Source organism: Ostrinia nubilalis, chromosome 3, assembly GCF_963855985.1.
Source record: "Ostrinia nubilalis chromosome 3, ilOstNubi1.1, whole genome shotgun sequence".
Lineage (NCBI taxonomy): Eukaryota > Metazoa > Arthropoda > Insecta > Lepidoptera > Crambidae > Ostrinia > Ostrinia nubilalis.
Window position 1 is genome coordinate 2,923,402 of NC_087090.1, and position 16,117 is coordinate 2,939,518.

The following is a 16,117-nucleotide window of genomic DNA, read 5'->3' on the forward strand; positions in this document are numbered from 1 at the left end:
GTGCCGTCGTGGCTGGTGGTGCCCAGCGAGCCCACGCCCACTTCACTTGTTGCTGGGCGCCCAGCAGCCGCTGTGGACGACACTCACCAGCTTCTCAGTGGGGTCGAGCACTCCCAGCACCTCGACCTTGACCTGGCGCTGCGTGCCGTCGTGGCTGGTGGTGCCCAGCGAGCCCACGCCCACTTCACTTGTTGCTGGGCGCCCAGCAGCCGCTGTGGACGACACTCACCAGCTTCTCAGTGGGGTCGAGCACTCCCAGCACCTCGACCTTGACCTGGCGCTGCGTGCCGTCGTGGCTGGTGGTGCCCAGCGAGCCCACGCCCACTTCACTTGTTGCTGGGCGCCCAGCAGCCGCTGTGGACGACACTCACCAGCTTCTCAGTGGGGTCGAGCACTCCCAGCACCTCGACCTTGACCTGGCGCTGCGTGCCGTCGTGGCTGGTGGTGCCCAGCGAGCCCACGCCCACTTCACTTGTTGCTGGGCGCCCAGCAGCCGCTGTGGACGACACTCACCAGCTTCTCAGTGGGGTCGAGCACTCCCAGCACCTCGACCTTGACCTGGCGCTGCGTGCCGTCGTGGCTGGTGGTGCCCAGCGAGCCCACGCCCACTTCACTTGTTGCTGGGCGCCCAGCAGCCGCTGTGGACGACACTCACCAGCTTCTCAGTGGGGTCGAGCACTCCCAGCACCTCGACCTTGACCTGGCGCTGCGTGCCGTCGTGGCTGGTGGTGCCCAGCGAGCCCACGCCCACTTCACTTGTTGCTGGGCGCCCAGCAGCCGCTGTGGACGACACTCACCAGCTTCTCAGTGGGGTCGAGCACTCCCAGCACCTCGACCTTGACCTGGCGCTGCGTGCCGTCGTGGCTGGTGGTGCCCAGCGAGCCCACGCCCACTTCACTTGTTGCTGGGCGCCCAGCAGCCGCTGTGGACGACACTCACCAGCTTCTCAGTGGGGTCGAGCACTCCCAGCACCTCGACCTTGACCTGGCGCTGCGTGCCGTCGTGGCTGGTGGTGCCCAGCGAGATCACGCCCACTTCGACCTTCTTCCCCGCGCCACCCAGTAACTGCATGTGTTGGTGGATGGCTGATGTGCAGATCGCTCGTAGCCACGTGAATAAACCTTTCACGTAGAGGTTGTCCACCTGGGAAGCCAAGTACAATGTTAATAGAACCATATTATTGCTTGTCACTTAGGGGTCTTTTCTCGTCCTCAACTCGCCAATATGGAGAGTCATGCCTTCAGTTGCTTAGAGAAGGTTAATTGTGATCCTACACCTACAGTGGCGACTATGACGAAAATTTCAGACACACTACTGACATGTTGTAAAAAAATGCTTCGTGGGTGTATAGGTCATTTTGAGAATACAAAAAGTCGTAGGATCTTTAGAATTAATCATTTCGTTCGTTCGTTCGTTTCAGCCGAAAGACGGTTCCTGCGCCGCTCGCATCCAGGCACCTCCCGCGAGCTTCACCAGATCATCGGTCCACCTAGTGGGAGGCCGGCCCACGCTACGTCTTCCAGCTCGTGGTCGCCACTCAAGAACTTTCCTGCCCCAGCGGCCATCAGCTCTTCGAGCTATGTGCCCCGCCCACTGCCACTTGATTTTAGCGATTCTGCGGGCTATGTCAGTCACTCATTTAACTTGGAGTTAGTTAATCATTTAACTTGGAGAGAACTTGGATAGAACAGTTAATCATTTAACTTGGAGTAATTCTTCTAGCAATCTGGGAAAACTAAATAAATATCATTACCTTAACCCACTGCACGACGTTCTGCACATTGGTCTGGCAGGCCCAGTGGTAGATCAGCTTGAGCAGCACACTCGGCGGGAAGGTGGCGCCTTCGAAGATGGAACTCGAGAAGACAGACACGAAGCGAGTTGGACAGCACTCGGATATCCACACGTAGCCGCCCGAGTAAGGGAACTTGGTGACGTCCGAGTACATGCCTGGAGACGTCATATTATGTAGATCACAGCAGATTCTCATTGCAAAAGAGCACTTGTTTCTGATAAATAAGATGTAACTTTGGTAGGCAACTAGATGCTGTGTGCATATGTCGCAGTAAGATAGATAAAGCCGTAATTAGTTATATTCCTAGGGATATAATTATATACCGTAACATAGTTATACAAAAGCGATTCATTACTATCTCACTAGGAAAATAGTTATAAAACGGTCCAAGTTTAGTGATATAGTTATATTATTAGATTAAGTTTAGTGTAATAGTTAGTGAAGTCATAAAATTGGAACATCAGTTAGATTGGTTACCCAGAAATGCAATACAGCTTTCAAACATTACTTTGAATGATTCTATACGAAATGAAAACTTGTCACTGAGAGAAAATATGCCAAAAATTGTCGCGCTTTGGTGGCCAGGATTATTTAAAATGTTCCTGTAAAAAATCTAATATACAGTCAGTGTTCTACTAAAAGATATAACACAGCTTAGTGAGAGAACACAGACACGAAGCGCGTGGGACAGCACTCCGAAATCCACACGTAGCCGCCCGAGTACGGGAACTTGGTGACGTCAGAGTACATGCCTGGAGACGTCATATTACGTAAAGTCGTTGCAAAATAACACCTATTACTACTAAATAAAAGGGTAGCAGTGTTCACGCCAGCGCATCAAGATGTTTTTTGTACACTACACACAGAGAGAGAACACTGACACGAAGCGAATGGAGCACCACCCAGAAATCTACACGTAGCCGCCCGAGTACGGGAACTTGGTTAAGTCCTTGGTTGAGTATATGCCTGGGGATATCATAGTATGTATGTATAGCATAAGTTTCATTGCAAAATAGCACTTGTGTTTGCTAAATAAGATGTAACTTTAGTTAGCAACAAGATGCTGTGCGTACACAACACAGTTTAATGAGAGAACACAGACACGAAGCGAGTTGGGCAACACTCGGAAATCCACACGTAGCCGCCCGAGTACGGGAACTTGGTCACGTCCAGGAATAGGCCTGGGGATATCATATTATGTCACTACAGTCGTTAATTCAAGTAAATCTGAGACTCCCTCGACCGGGAAACGACGAAACGAGAGAGTGGTGGAGTGGTGAAATCTATGTTAAGTGGATTAATGCTAAAGCCTGGTCCGTGAGTTGCGCTCGCACACTCACTGCGGACGCCCGTCGCACAGTCGCGACAGCAATATAATTACGCGCGAGCGATAAGGATGGGTAGCTTGGGGTCATTGGACAAAATTCTACGTGCTCACGGACCAGGCTTTAGTAAAATAGAAAAGGCGGGTCGGTCTCCCGGCCTAGGGCAAGCAAAGATGTCCAAACATAATCTCTGGCCTGTCCTGTCAGGTTACGAATAACAGGTGAACTTTGCAGGCTAAACTATAGCCAGAAGGTAGTTTAGAAAACTCACCAAGTTTGAGTTTGTTCCCGGCGTGTATAGCGCACCACTGCTCGGAGCGCACGAGCCCCTGCTGTATGAGCCACTCCGTGAACTTCATGGGCGTGTGCATGAGCACCGACTTGACCTTGCTGTCCAGCGCCGAGCGGTCCGACGGCGGCGGTGCTTCCTTCGAGCTTTAGTAAGGAGTGGGTTCACCACAATAATCTAGTTTAGAACACTCACCAAGTTTGAGTTTGTTCCCGGCGTGTATAGCGCACCACTGCTCGGAGCGCACGAGCCCCTGCTGTATGAGCCACTCGGTGAACTTCATGGGCGTGTGCATGAGCACCGACTTGACCTTGCTGTCCAGCGCCGAGCGGTCCGACGACGGCGGTGCCTCCTTCGAGCTTTAGTAAGGAGTGAGTACACCACAACAGTCCAGTTTAGTACTCACCAAGTTTGAGTTTGTTCCCGGCGTGTATAGCGCACCACTGCTCGGAGCGCACGAGCCCCTGCTGTATGAGCCACTCCGTGAACTTCATGGGCGTGTGCATGAGCACCGACTTGACCTTGCTGTCCAGCGCCGAGCGGTCCGACGGCGGCGGTGCCTCCTTCGAGCTTTAGTAAGGAGTGAGTACACCACAACAGTCCAGTTTAGTACTCACCAAGTTTGAGTTTGTTCCCGGCGTGTATAGCGCACCACTGCTCGGAGCGCACGAGCCCCTGCTGTATGAGCCACTCCGTGAACTTCATGGGCGTGTGCATGAGCACCGACTTGACCTTGCTGTCCAGCGCCGAGCGGTCCGACGGCGGCGGTGCCTCCTTCGAGCTTTAGTAAGGAGTGAGTACACCACAACAGTCCAGTTTAGTACTTACCAAGTTTGAGTTTGTTCCCGGCGTGTATAGCGCACCACTGCTCGGAGCGCACGAGCCCCTGCTGTATGAGCCACTCCGTGAACTTCATGGGCGTGTGCATGAGCACCGACTTGACCTTGCTGTCCAGCGCCGAGCGGTCCGACGGTGGCGGTGCTTCCTTCGAGCTTTAGTAAGGAGTGAGTACACCACAACAGTCCAGTTTAGTACTCACCAAGTTTGAGTTTGTTCCCGGCGTGTATAGCGCACCACTGCTCGGAGCGCACGAGCCCCTGCTGTATGAGCCACTCCGTGAACTTCATGGGCGTGTGCATGAGCACCGACTTGACCTTGCTGTCAAGCGCCGAGCGGTCCGACGGCGGCGGTGCTCCTTCGAGCTTTAGTAAGGAGTGAGTACACCACAACAGTCCAGTTCAGTACTCACCAAGTTTGAGTTTGTTCCCGGCGTGTATAGCGCACCACTGCTCGGAGCGCACGAGCCCCTGCTGTATGAGCCACTCCGTGAACTTCATGGGCGTGTGCATGAGCACCGACTTGACCTTGCTGTCCAGCGCCGAGCGGTCCGACGGCGGCGGTGCCTCCTTCGAGCTTTAGTAAGGAGTGGGTTCACCACAATAATCTAGTTTAGAACACTCACCAAGTTTGAGTTTGTTCCCGGCGTGTATAGCGCACCACTGCTCGGAGCGCACGAGCCCCTGCTGTATGAGCCACTCCGTGAACTTCATTGGCGTGTGCATGAGCACCGACTTGACCTTGCTGTCCAGCGCCGAGCGGTCCGACGGCGGCGGTGCCTCCTTCGAGCTTTAGTAAGGAGTGAGTACACCACAACAGTCCAGTTTAGTACTCACCAAGTTTGAGTTTGTTCCCGGCGTGTATAGCGCACCACTGCTCGGAGCGCACGAGCCCCTGCTGTATGAGCCACTCCGTGAACTTCATGGGCGTGTGCATGAGCACCGACTTGACCTTGCTGTCCAGCGCCGAGCGGTCCGACGGCGGCGGTGCCTCCTTAGAGCGGAGGTACGGCCGCGCCACCACCACCAGCGATGGGAATGTTTTGCCTGGGGACAGTATTTAGGCGGGTTTTAGAATCGCGCTGACCGCTCGCTGATCGTCGGCGCTGACAGATCAATATGTATGTTCCTGTTAGGCTTGATTTCCTTTTAGGCTGACACATGGACCTATAAAAAAAGTCGGACGGATTCTCATCAACAAAATACTGTGACATTAGGATACACCAGCTTGCCTGTACGTACAGGCCGGCACGCACACATTCACACCCTGATACACCACTTCGAGTGCAAACTTCACACAGTTGACACATTTTAGCAGCGAAAAAACAACACGAATACGACATGTCTTGTGTGATGAAATTGTGTAAAAACCGTTCTGTTCGAACAAACAAAAATTAAGGAATCACATTTCACAGGCAAAATAATAATCCAATCACTTATTTCCCGACATTAAAATATTGAAATTAATTGACATCAAACGTCATTCACTCGAAAAAATAATACGTCAAAGACCAGTGTTCTCAGTTATTTACGTGGGAAAATTACCCGAAATATGGGAAATTAATAATAATTTTAGGACTTTTTAGTTATTTATTACGCATACTATGGAAATAAAATAATTTATCATAATAATTGTGTTTTAATGGAATATATTTTCATAGGCAAATTTGATCCTTCCCAAAAATGTGGAACTGCAAAATTCAAATTTTCTTACATTGATTGCAAGTCAGTGTCAGGTTGTATGTTAAAAAAAATCTATCAGAGATATTAATAATATATTGATGATGCATAAGATTATGATTATAATGTAGGTACACAAGATTCGTAATTTGTAACTGCGTGAATCATTTTTGATCAACATTATGTACATACCCTGACACACTGACTTGCAAACAATGTAGAAAATTTAAACATTGAAAATTTCGCGCCTTCCTCAACGCATTCACCTTTCATCCTTTTAAAATGGCACGGAATAATTCTGTCTACATTTCCAAGTAACATCTGCCGATCTATGTTTTTCTTAAAATAAATGGGTAAAATGTTTTGGCTAACATGGCATCCCTAAATTCACTCACACAATAGACAAACGCCAAAATTTTGCGTCACAGTTTTGTTGAAGCGCGAGTTCCGTCCGCCTTTTTTTATAGGTCCATGGGCTGACATAGGTGACCGACGTCAGCGGCGCGCACGATTACACACTAGTTCTATGTAATCATCTGCCGCTGACGACGGCGTTGCAGTGCGGTGCTTCATAGAACATTGTGTTTATTCGTACGCTCGACCGATGTACGCGACCGACGTCAGCGTAGGAGGAAATCAAGCCTAAAACCAGCCTAAAGGTTGGAAGAAACACAACAGACAGATTGAACACCATACACAATACAAAAAGATATTATTGAGTTAGCTATTGGGTTGTTTTGACACCATTTCAAGGCAGAACTTCTGAAAAGGAACATACATGATAACTGTCTGTATAACCTGACAAACCAATTTGTTTTCATTAACAATAAACTATGAATTTAGGACTTTAATTCATTATCTAGTAAGTCAACCAAGTTGGCCAAAAAGGCATGTCATACTTAGTCTTTGCCATACAAAATCTGTGGGAGGGAGATATGCTCTCTTATGTCATCATAATGAAAGCTCTCATACATGCAAGTTTTGTAATCAGTACACAAGTAGTATAATACAAGGTTCCTGTAAGTGTTAAACATACCTTGAAGCTTATTGAATGAGACTTCACGAGAATCTGCAACATTTTTGTTGCCATCCTCTTTGGTGAGATCAACAATGGCAGTTGTCTTAGCTGTGTTGCCAGTCAGTAGACCCCCAATTGCTGTTGCTTCCGATGGACGCACATTTGTGACCACACTGTGCACATCTGTGAAAATAAGTTCACGAAACATATAACAAGAAATATCTGGCAATATGATCAGAGTAAATACAAATGAGTAGGTTATCTTCATAGAAACGCACCGAGCGCGGTTTGTATGTGAGCGCGCCAATACGTATGCGGCGCGCACGCACACACTGACAAAATTCGGCGCAACTCCACGATACATTTTGTCAGTGTGTGCGTGCGCGGCGCATACGTATTGGCGCGCTCACATACAAACCGCGCTCAGTGCGTTTCTATGAAGATAACCTACTCATTTGTATTTACTCTGATATAATTTAGAACATATTTTTGAATTAACCTATCGTAAATATTAATAGGGATGTTTCCTGGGTCAAAAAGCAAGAGTTTTAATTAGTCCGTCAGTTAACTTATCAAAAAATACTCTACACGTATTTGTCACTTTTTCAAACTAATGAAAATTGAAAGAGATAAAGCGCGCCAAAGTTCATAAGAAGAGGCCCGTGACGTCAATGCGTGCATAAAAGTGCCGCACGTTGTGACGTCGTGCGGAACTTCAACGCACCATAACTATGTAATTATTTGTTAGATTGACAAATAAAAATATATGTGTCCAATATTTTTTGATATTAAACATGACGGACTAAAAAAATTTTTTTAGGAAACTAGCCTATTCTATAACTTACTAGAAGGTGCCAAAGTCTTGTCCTTAGTTTTAGTGTCCTTTTCCTTTTCTTTCTCCTTTTCTTTTTCTTTGTGCTTTTCTTTGTCCTTCTTTTTCTTCTTATGACTCCGTGACTCCGGTGACTTTGCCCTTTCAGGGGACGGAGAGTAATCTCTATCTGCTTCCCGGATTTTCCTAGGTCGTCCTAAATAAGAGAAAAAGGGCAATAACATGACAATAACGTGAGGTTCTTTCTAAAGACTTAAGATTTTTTTGTTTAAAACTAAAGAGCCTAAGAGTAGCCGCACACCGTTCATTTTTAGTTAGCCGATAGTTGTGCCCGATTTTAAATTGTATGAAGAATCGGCCAAATCGAATCGGCGTAGTGTGCGCACTCTCATACTGATCAACTGCCCGACTAAACTATCGGCCGAAGAAAAATCAACGGTGTGCGCCTACTCTAAGACCATTTTATCAATTTTCATGAACCTTTATATTAACTGTTCTAATTATAAGTTTCAAACAATTCAACTACCTCTTTTGCTTGTTGATCTCTCCTTGGATATGGAGAGTGAGCGAGATCTGGATCTGATAATGTCTGCACTCTGTCTCTCCAAGTCTTTCAGTACTGGTTGCCTGTAAATAACATATTTAGTTTACTATACAGATTAAATTATAGTTATAATATTACATAGCTGGCTTCAATTAATAGGTTAAAATTATATTTCACCAGATAGTCAAGCTAAATATTGACACCAATGCCTTCAAATAAAAAGGTGTATTAGTATTGGTTTGAAGCAGTTGAAGTACTTAAAATAATTATAGGTTATACAAATTAATAATAATGCATAAATACTAACTTTCCAAGTAACTGGTATGCAGTGAACTGGTCGCCGTTGTACACAATCTCGCCCCCCGTCTCTTTGACCATTTCGTCGAGTTTGTTTTGTATGCTCTTGTACTCATCGTCGGCATTTTTGTAGGCCTGCAATTGCACCTCCGAGAGCTCCTCTTCCCAACACTCAAGCTCAAGTGTCGGCACGTCAGGGCCAAAGTACGAACGTTTGTACAGGTCCGCTTCGATGATTTCAGCTTGAGGAGGAACAACCTCCTGAAAAATTTTAACTTTAGCACAAGGAAAGGAAGCCGACAAGTAAATAAACAAATGGTACTCACAGCAGTTGCTTCAGTGTCAGTTTTTAACTTTTTCAACTTCATGGTTAGATATTGCTATAACGCTAAATCATTTCAAAAAGAAGAAACGCTTTCTTGTTTCTTTAAATTTTGATGAAGCAAAATGCGAAGCCACTTGCTTGCTTGTGTTGTCATTTGTCAACAAAATGTCATCTTCGGCCGCCATGATTGTTTGACATTTTTTTTGTTCGATTCTTTTAAAAAAGCAAAGGCATTACGGTATACAGCCAAGTCATCATTTTTTAGCTTATCTTAATAATATTTATAATGACTGATAAATAACGGATTACATTAAATGCGAGGGGATTTCATCTACCATTCATCCATCTACTTCGAGATAAGTACCTCCATGTTTGAGATACAGTAATCGATAAGTCGCCTATTCACTTCACTTTCCCGCCAAGATCGTTTTGAAATTAAGGGGTGTGTTGGGGGGATGCTTATTAAATTAAAAATATTTTTTTATGAAACAAGCTTCTATTTACATTACAAAATAATTAACTTTAAATAAAGAATCACTAACAGCAGGACTAAACAAAACAGGAGGTACCTAGCAAAATAAATTGCACAAGAAAAAGTTATTTTACAACACATCTCTTATTATTTTAAATCATAAATAAATCTTCTGTTCCTGATTTCAAAGCACTATGCAGATGGACTTCTGTTTTTTTCTGAGCTGATGACTGTGAAAAACCTAGTGGAATATTAACATTTTTATTTCGATGATGAATTGAATATGATGGTAGAAGTTCTTCTGGTAGGGCAGATGTAAATGAGTGTAGTTGATTCTGCTCTTTCTCTGCCATTGTATATTTATGCATCAAATTGTCAATTTCACTCATCAATTTTAATCTATTATCTCTATGTATTTTCTTTAGTTTTTGTGCTAAAAGTTCTCCATAAATGTCACATTCATCATTTGTGGGAATATACTCTAGCACTAATCTATCTCTGTTTGAAATTTTTTTTTCTTTCTTAACAATATTTAAATCTTTTACTTTATGGCGCCGACGACAAATTGAGGCAATCTCCTTTGATATAGATTCATTAGTATTTGAGTTCGACTCTTCTTGATTTAAACAGGGTTCAATGCATTGCGATTCATTTGAGTCTCCAGTAGGATCCTGAAATAAATAAACAAATTGATAGTTTACTTTAATTAATGAATAAAAATAATTATGAACAGTTTGTATTGCAATAGTAATTCCCGAACTAAGCCTATTTACTAGAGATGAAACGGATAGTTGTTTGGCCGGATACCGGATATCCGGCCAGCTGCTAGGCCGGATAGCCGGATATCCGGCGGCCGGATAGTTGGCCCATTGTCTCGTTGCATGTCGTGACGAGTTTAGCGCCGCACAGGTGCTTCGAACGCGACCAGTGGGTCTATTAGTAGACTAGACTAGTCAAACTTTTTGAAAATCGAATCCGTCCGAATATAATGTCAGATTTTGCCACTTGTCTAGGGGGCAGATCAATTCGGGCGATTTCGGTTGCCATCGTGAGTGTGTGATTGAATAGCGAAAATTAAATTAGTTTACTTGCTGCATAATATGACTGAACTGCATCATGTCATCAGACCATCATCAGTGAAAAAAAGATCGCCTATTTTATTTAGTGATAGTACAAGACTCGACGCGTCGAGTCCTATTTTTGACGCCTCGAGGCGGAATGGCAAGACTCAGTGAGCTCGGTAGGCTCGGTGCCCCGAGCTTAGCCGAGCTGCGAGCTCTCTGAGCCATGCCTCGAGGCTTTAAAAGAGCTCGAGCCTTCTAAAGAGCTCTAACCTTCAAAAGAGCTCAAATCTTCGAAAAAAATAAAAAAACATAACCTACATTGATTTTGGTTATAAGCAGTGCCGTATTATCCATAAGGCACTTTAGGCCAGTGCCTAGGGGCCCACTATGACCAGGGGCCCAGCACTCCCAATTAAAAAATAAAAATAAAAACATGTTAAAGATTATTTTTATGCAACAAAACTCAAACCACCTCAAAACTTCGCCCTATTTTGGTTTACACATTCAATTCAAAAAAGACTTCCGAGTCGTCGAGCTTCATACAAACGAGGCGAGCCCTGTAAACGACCCTGAGCTCTCGGCAAAAGGACTCGGAAGTCTCGAGCCTTGTACATCACTAATTTTATTTGTAAATATTTCGACATTAACAGATAATTAATATTTATGTATTTGTCACTAGAGTGAATAGCTCAGAAAAAGAAATTAGTTTTTGAAAGGCCTTAATATTAATATGGCTTTTTTGTAAATTTTTGGACTTTAAATAAAAGCCGCCATTATTATAAGCCATTTTATTGATATTTACCTCAAAGATTAATGTATTTTATTTTATTAATAGGAAATTGTCGTAGTTTTTTAATATCCGGTATCCGGCCGGATAGTGAGCTACTATCCGGTATCCGGCCGGATAGTAAATTTAGGCCGGATATCCGGCCTACCGGATAGTTACCGGATATCCGTTTCATCTCTACTATTTACCTCTAAATATGAAAACAAATAATATGCCACCTACTTGCAAGCCAAGCCACAAAGATATATCATTATTGTCAATTTGCTCTTCTCCATTGTCTTTTGTCTTCCAATATTGAAAACCCATCTCTTTAATACGCCTCCTTACTATTTCTCTACAGCCCTTGAATCCTGTTTCTTTTTGTAGTATCTCATGTAATTTTGTTACTGTTGGTACTTCATTTCTGATGTTACATTCATACAATTTTCGCCTAAGTACATTAATATCAAACTTGCTTAATATAATTTTATCACTCCTTGTTATTTTTTTCTTTACTGGCCATTTGTTATTTTTAACCAATCTACTCTCCTTCATAATCCTTGTTACTGTACGTGCAGACATGCCTGGAAAGAATATTTTGGATTAGGTATGCACATTAATTTAATTGTGAAAACAACTATGCAAGTAGTTTGGTATGGTAAACACTGACCTGTAGCTTCACCAACCCGCAGATTAGTTTGTTGAAATGGAATAATAGGTCCGTTACATCGCGCTTCCCTTTGGAAAAAATCTTTAACTTTTACAACTAGCTCTATAACATCTTCGCTAATAATTTGGCTTTTCTTTTCAGTTGTAACTATCTTTTTTGATAACTTTCCAGTCAACATTCTCGATAAATATATGCCTAGAAAGGAAAACATATTTTGAATTATGTATCTATACAAATTTGAGGAAAAACAGGGGTAAACAAAACGACTAGTTTAAAGTTTTAGTTAGGGTACTGACCAGTAGCAGCGATAACCCGTTCATCTACTTTTTCAAATGGAATTAAAGAGTCATCAAGTAGTTTTTCCCTTCGGAAATACTCTTTCAGCTTTACAACGATTTCTTTACAAGCGACAGAAAGCGTTTTTCTCGGCATTTTAATGAAATTCAAAGTTCAAAACAAACAAGAAAAGAGAAGAAAATTCACAAACCAAACCACAGACCCATAGAGAAAAAGTACACAGAACCATAGAGAAAAGTAATACCAAAAACACAGCTGTCAATATGTCATTGTGACAGATAAAAAAAAAATGTTTTGTTACTTCTTCTTTTTTGATGTTGGCAATACACGCCTTGTGTTGTGTTGTGTCTTGTGTGTGCAAGTGTGTGTCGTGTTTCATGTGAGACGAGCCTATAGAATCTAATGGAGACGAGTTAAAGTTTAAGTCGAGAATGCTTTAGTGCATTAAGTTCGCCTTATCTACAAATTTATTTTGGCATTAAAGTTTAAATAAATAAATAAAGTGGGACCAAGTGGGGGGATGGGACTTGGGTTAATTAAATGATGCCTTAGATTATTAATCTAAGAATGATGCAATGAAGGTCGAAGGATGATAAATGACAACCCTTGAGTCTCAGTAAAGTTGTGGTGCTTTACTAAGACTTCATATGGTGTTATTCAAATAATATTACATCAGTGTGTACTAAAATATGTTCGCCTCAACTTTCATTGAGCGATATACAGGGTGTTTCTTGTAAGGTGTCAAGCCGAAGGCAGGTGATAGGTGAGGACTAGACCTATCGATTTCATCCCCATGTATGTTCTACGATTTTTCGTAGTTTAGAAGTTATCGTTAATTTTGTGATTTTTTCAAATTTTATGACCTAGTAGGCTTTAATTTTTTTTTATCTTTTTTTTGGGTTGACTTTTCTCAGATTTCTTTTTTTTGACAGATTCCCTAATAATTGCAGATGTTTGAAAAAAATAATCACCTTCCTATCTTTGATACAAGATACAAAATTTTTGCTAGAAACATAAAAAATATGCTTTTAGCAGAACATTCTAAAATTTTCAACTTAAAAGTTTAAAAAAAAAGAACTTCCATAGGTCCAAAATAATTTAAAAAACTGCGCAGTTCTTTGAACTTTCATAATGACACAAAAAAACATGTACTTAATGGACCATTATTTTCTGTAATCGCTCCACTAAAGTGGTAAGTCGGAGATTCCGTTACATGTTTTTGACTTTCTTAGGACTAACTAATGTTTGCAATCTCCTAAGTTTACGTTACGTAGAACACATTTAGAGACATCTGACCCTTCATCTGACCTGATGGAAACTGACGGATGATCAGCGAGCTTCACCCGGAATCCTAAACCGAGGATTGGCTGTCCTAAATAGGTGGTCTTACCACTAGACCACAGTGGTGATTGTTACTTTACGATAAAATTTGTTATACCTGCCTATTAGTGTGTGTGTGTGTGTGTGTGTGTGTGTGTGTGTGTATGTGTTCAAAATGTCCGCCGTTGACCTGAATGCACATTCGACAACGACGCAAAAAATTTTTTCGTAAATTTACAAAAGCTTCTTGCATTCTAATGTGGTTTTGTGCTTCAGTCAGGTTTGTCCGCAGTTCATCAATATTTTCATATTCCCTGTTGTATACCAGATGAAGGGCAAGAGCTTCCTCGTTGTGGATAAAAAATGTTCTGTTCAGTTATTGTCTCTAAATGTGTTCTACGTAACGTAAACTTAGGGGATTCCAAACATTAGTTAGTCCTAAGAAAGTCAAAAACATGTAACGGAATCTCCGACTTACCACTTTAGTGGAGCGACTACAGAAAATAATGGTCCATTAAGTACATGTTTTTTTGTGTTATTATGAAAGTTCAGAAAACTGCGCAGTTTTTAAAATTATTTTGGACCTATGGAAGTTCTTTTTTTTTTTCAAACTTTTAAGTTAAAAATTTCAGAATGTTCTGCTAAAAGCATAATTATTTTTTATGTTTCTAGCAAAAATTTTGTATCTTGCATCAAAGATAGGAACGTGATTATTTTTTTCAAACATCTGCAATTAATAGGGAATCTGTCAAAAAAAAGAAATCTGAGAAAAGTTAACCCAAAAAAAGCATAAAAAAAATTAAAGCCTACTAGGTCAAAAAATTTGAAAAAATCACAAAATTAACAATAACTTCTAAACTACGAAAAATCGTAGAACATACATGGGGGTGAAATCGATAGGTCTAGTCCTCACCTATCACCTGCCTTCGGCTTGACACCTTACAAGAAACACTCTGTATATTTAATAACTTTCCAAACGATACAAACATGCCTATAAAATCCTGAGCCCCGATTATGGTAATTTTGGACGTCAGCTGTTTTGACCAATCGTATCGCAGAATCGAAGAAGCGCGTCTGTATTGGAGACGTTAAAATTAGCGTAATCGGGGCTCTGTCCTTTTTCACCCGACTGCGCCAGAAGGAGGGTTAGAAAATATTGCCATTATAGCCTGACCAGGAACATAAAAACCCTGGCATAGTGGCGCGTCAATTGCATTTGATAGTGCAACACTGAGTACAGTCGTACCTGTGTTAAATTAATAGGCTAACTTTATGTATCAGGATTCAGGATTACGGGCTAATTTGATATTTTCATAAATTTACGAAAAAATATTATTATAGGTAACCTGATTTAAATAAATTAAATGAAACCATGAATCGAGCTAGTAGATTTATTTTATCAATCATCAATAATCAAATTCAGAACTTGAATATTCAACTGCAATGTCTGCTCATGAACGCTTCAAACTCGGTACTTCTTTCCCAATCCCATAAAATTCAACACTTAGAAAGTGACAACATTTTTAAAATAGGTAGTTGAAACAAACCACAGCTAATTTTCATAGTGGACTGTACTATACGATAAACATGTCAGTCAATTTGACAACCTTTGTCGGAAACATTATTCAATGAAAATATTGTCTGAACCCTTAGTATTTCTCTTCGACAAATACTTTAACACATTGTGAACCACTTTTCTTTCACGACTATAAAAATATTTAGCAATTTAATTCATAAAACCAATTGCGCACATTTAAAATAAAGTTTGTTTACACTTTGACAGCAATAGACTGACATGCAAGGTGACATGTATAAATGAAGTTTTCAGTTACTGTTGCCATTAAAAGAAATTAGTACCATTAGTTTTCCGCAACATGGCGAGGGTTTTTATGTTCCTGGTCAGGCTATAAAAAGATAAGTTGCATTTATGGTTTATTTTTTGTGCGGTGGTGTCACCACAGATATGGATTAGAGTAGATACAGCAAGTTGCTAGTCAAAGCGTGCCATTCCGATATGTCCAAATGGACATACATGGTCGAGTGATGTTCATGTAATCCGATTACAACAATCGGATACGATGATTTTACGAGGACAGTAGTACGAACACGGTAGACAGAAGAAATTATTTACGGATTGAGAATTGTAATTAACAGCAACGAGTAACAAATATGTAATTAATTAGAATAAAGTAGCAGTAGAAGAATTATAAAACAATTTAGATCAGTGATCGCGGAAGACAGAGTGCACTGTATAACGTCGAAATATACAAATCAAGAAGTTAGGTCAGTGATCGCAGTATACACTATTACTAGTCTATGTATACGACGCCCGAGATTTTGTCGTTTAGAAATATCTTCAAAACTAGGTACCTGACTTAGCTTTATGAAAGAAAACGTATTGGCAAAACTACGCATTTTGACATTTATTAAAAATAAAAAGCTTGAGTAAAATAGTCTTTATTTTATGAAACTAGGTCATTTACTTACTAGGATATTTAAAAGTATGGAATTAAGTATGAATTACTAGTAGTACTATTTAACATAATGGAATAACGATCATTACTTTCTTAAACATTAGGCACAACAA

General features: G+C 41.8%; 2 protein-coding genes across 5 annotated transcripts in view; both read right to left on the minus strand.

The window, feature by feature from the left end:
* LOC135087622 (uncharacterized) overlaps positions 1-9,101 on the minus strand; it is a 28,925-nt gene extending 19,824 nt beyond the window's left edge. Inside the window, exons 1-8 of the mRNA XM_063982361.1 lie at positions 8,943-9,101; positions 8,627-8,877; positions 8,302-8,402; positions 7,789-7,971; positions 6,962-7,126; positions 5,083-5,292; positions 1,754-1,950; positions 940-1,143 (exon numbers count right to left, since the gene is read on the minus strand). Coding sequence (XP_063838431.1) covers positions 940-1,143; positions 1,754-1,950; positions 5,083-5,292; positions 6,962-7,126; positions 7,789-7,971; positions 8,302-8,402; positions 8,627-8,877; positions 8,943-8,984 — 1,353 coding nt within the window. The 5' untranslated portion in view covers positions 8,985-9,101. The remainder of the gene's footprint in view (positions 1-939; positions 1,144-1,753; positions 1,951-5,082; positions 5,293-6,961; positions 7,127-7,788; positions 7,972-8,301; positions 8,403-8,626; positions 8,878-8,942) is intronic.
* A 322-nt stretch (positions 9,102-9,423) lies between these two features.
* On the minus strand, positions 9,424-12,442 carry LOC135087603 (uncharacterized). Of its 4 annotated transcripts, none has more exons than XM_063982338.1 (4): positions 12,401-12,442; positions 11,914-12,108; positions 11,487-11,827; positions 9,424-10,084 (listed from the first exon to the last, which is right to left on the minus strand). In XM_063982338.1, exons 1-4 carry the CDS (start codon positions 12,414-12,416, stop codon positions 9,566-9,568), a joined length of 1,071 nt encoding a protein of 356 aa, XP_063838408.1. In that variant the 5' UTR covers positions 12,417-12,442; the 3' UTR covers positions 9,424-9,565. The 4 variants fall into 4 exon arrangements, with proteins under 4 accessions (XP_063838408.1, XP_063838409.1, XP_063838407.1 ...); XM_063982339.1 differs by having other exon boundaries at positions 12,413-12,432; XM_063982337.1 differs by having other exon boundaries at positions 12,210-12,406.
* Positions 12,443-16,117: the final 3,675 nt, after the last annotated feature.

Excerpts from the sequence above, each read along its gene's own strand:
- LOC135087603 (XM_063982337.1), bottom strand. The coding sequence starts at position 12,345 with ATGCCGAGAAAAACGCTTTCTGTCGCTTGTAAAGAAATCGTTGTAAAG. Across the intron at positions 12,109-12,209 it reads ACGGGTTATCGCTGCTACTG|GCATATATTTATCGAGAATG; the intron begins GTCAGTACCCTA and ends TTTCCTTTCTAG. Across the intron at positions 10,085-11,486 it reads CTTTGTGGCTTGGCTTGCAA|GATCCTACTGGAGACTCAAA; the intron begins GTAGGTGGCATA and ends TATTTATTTCAG.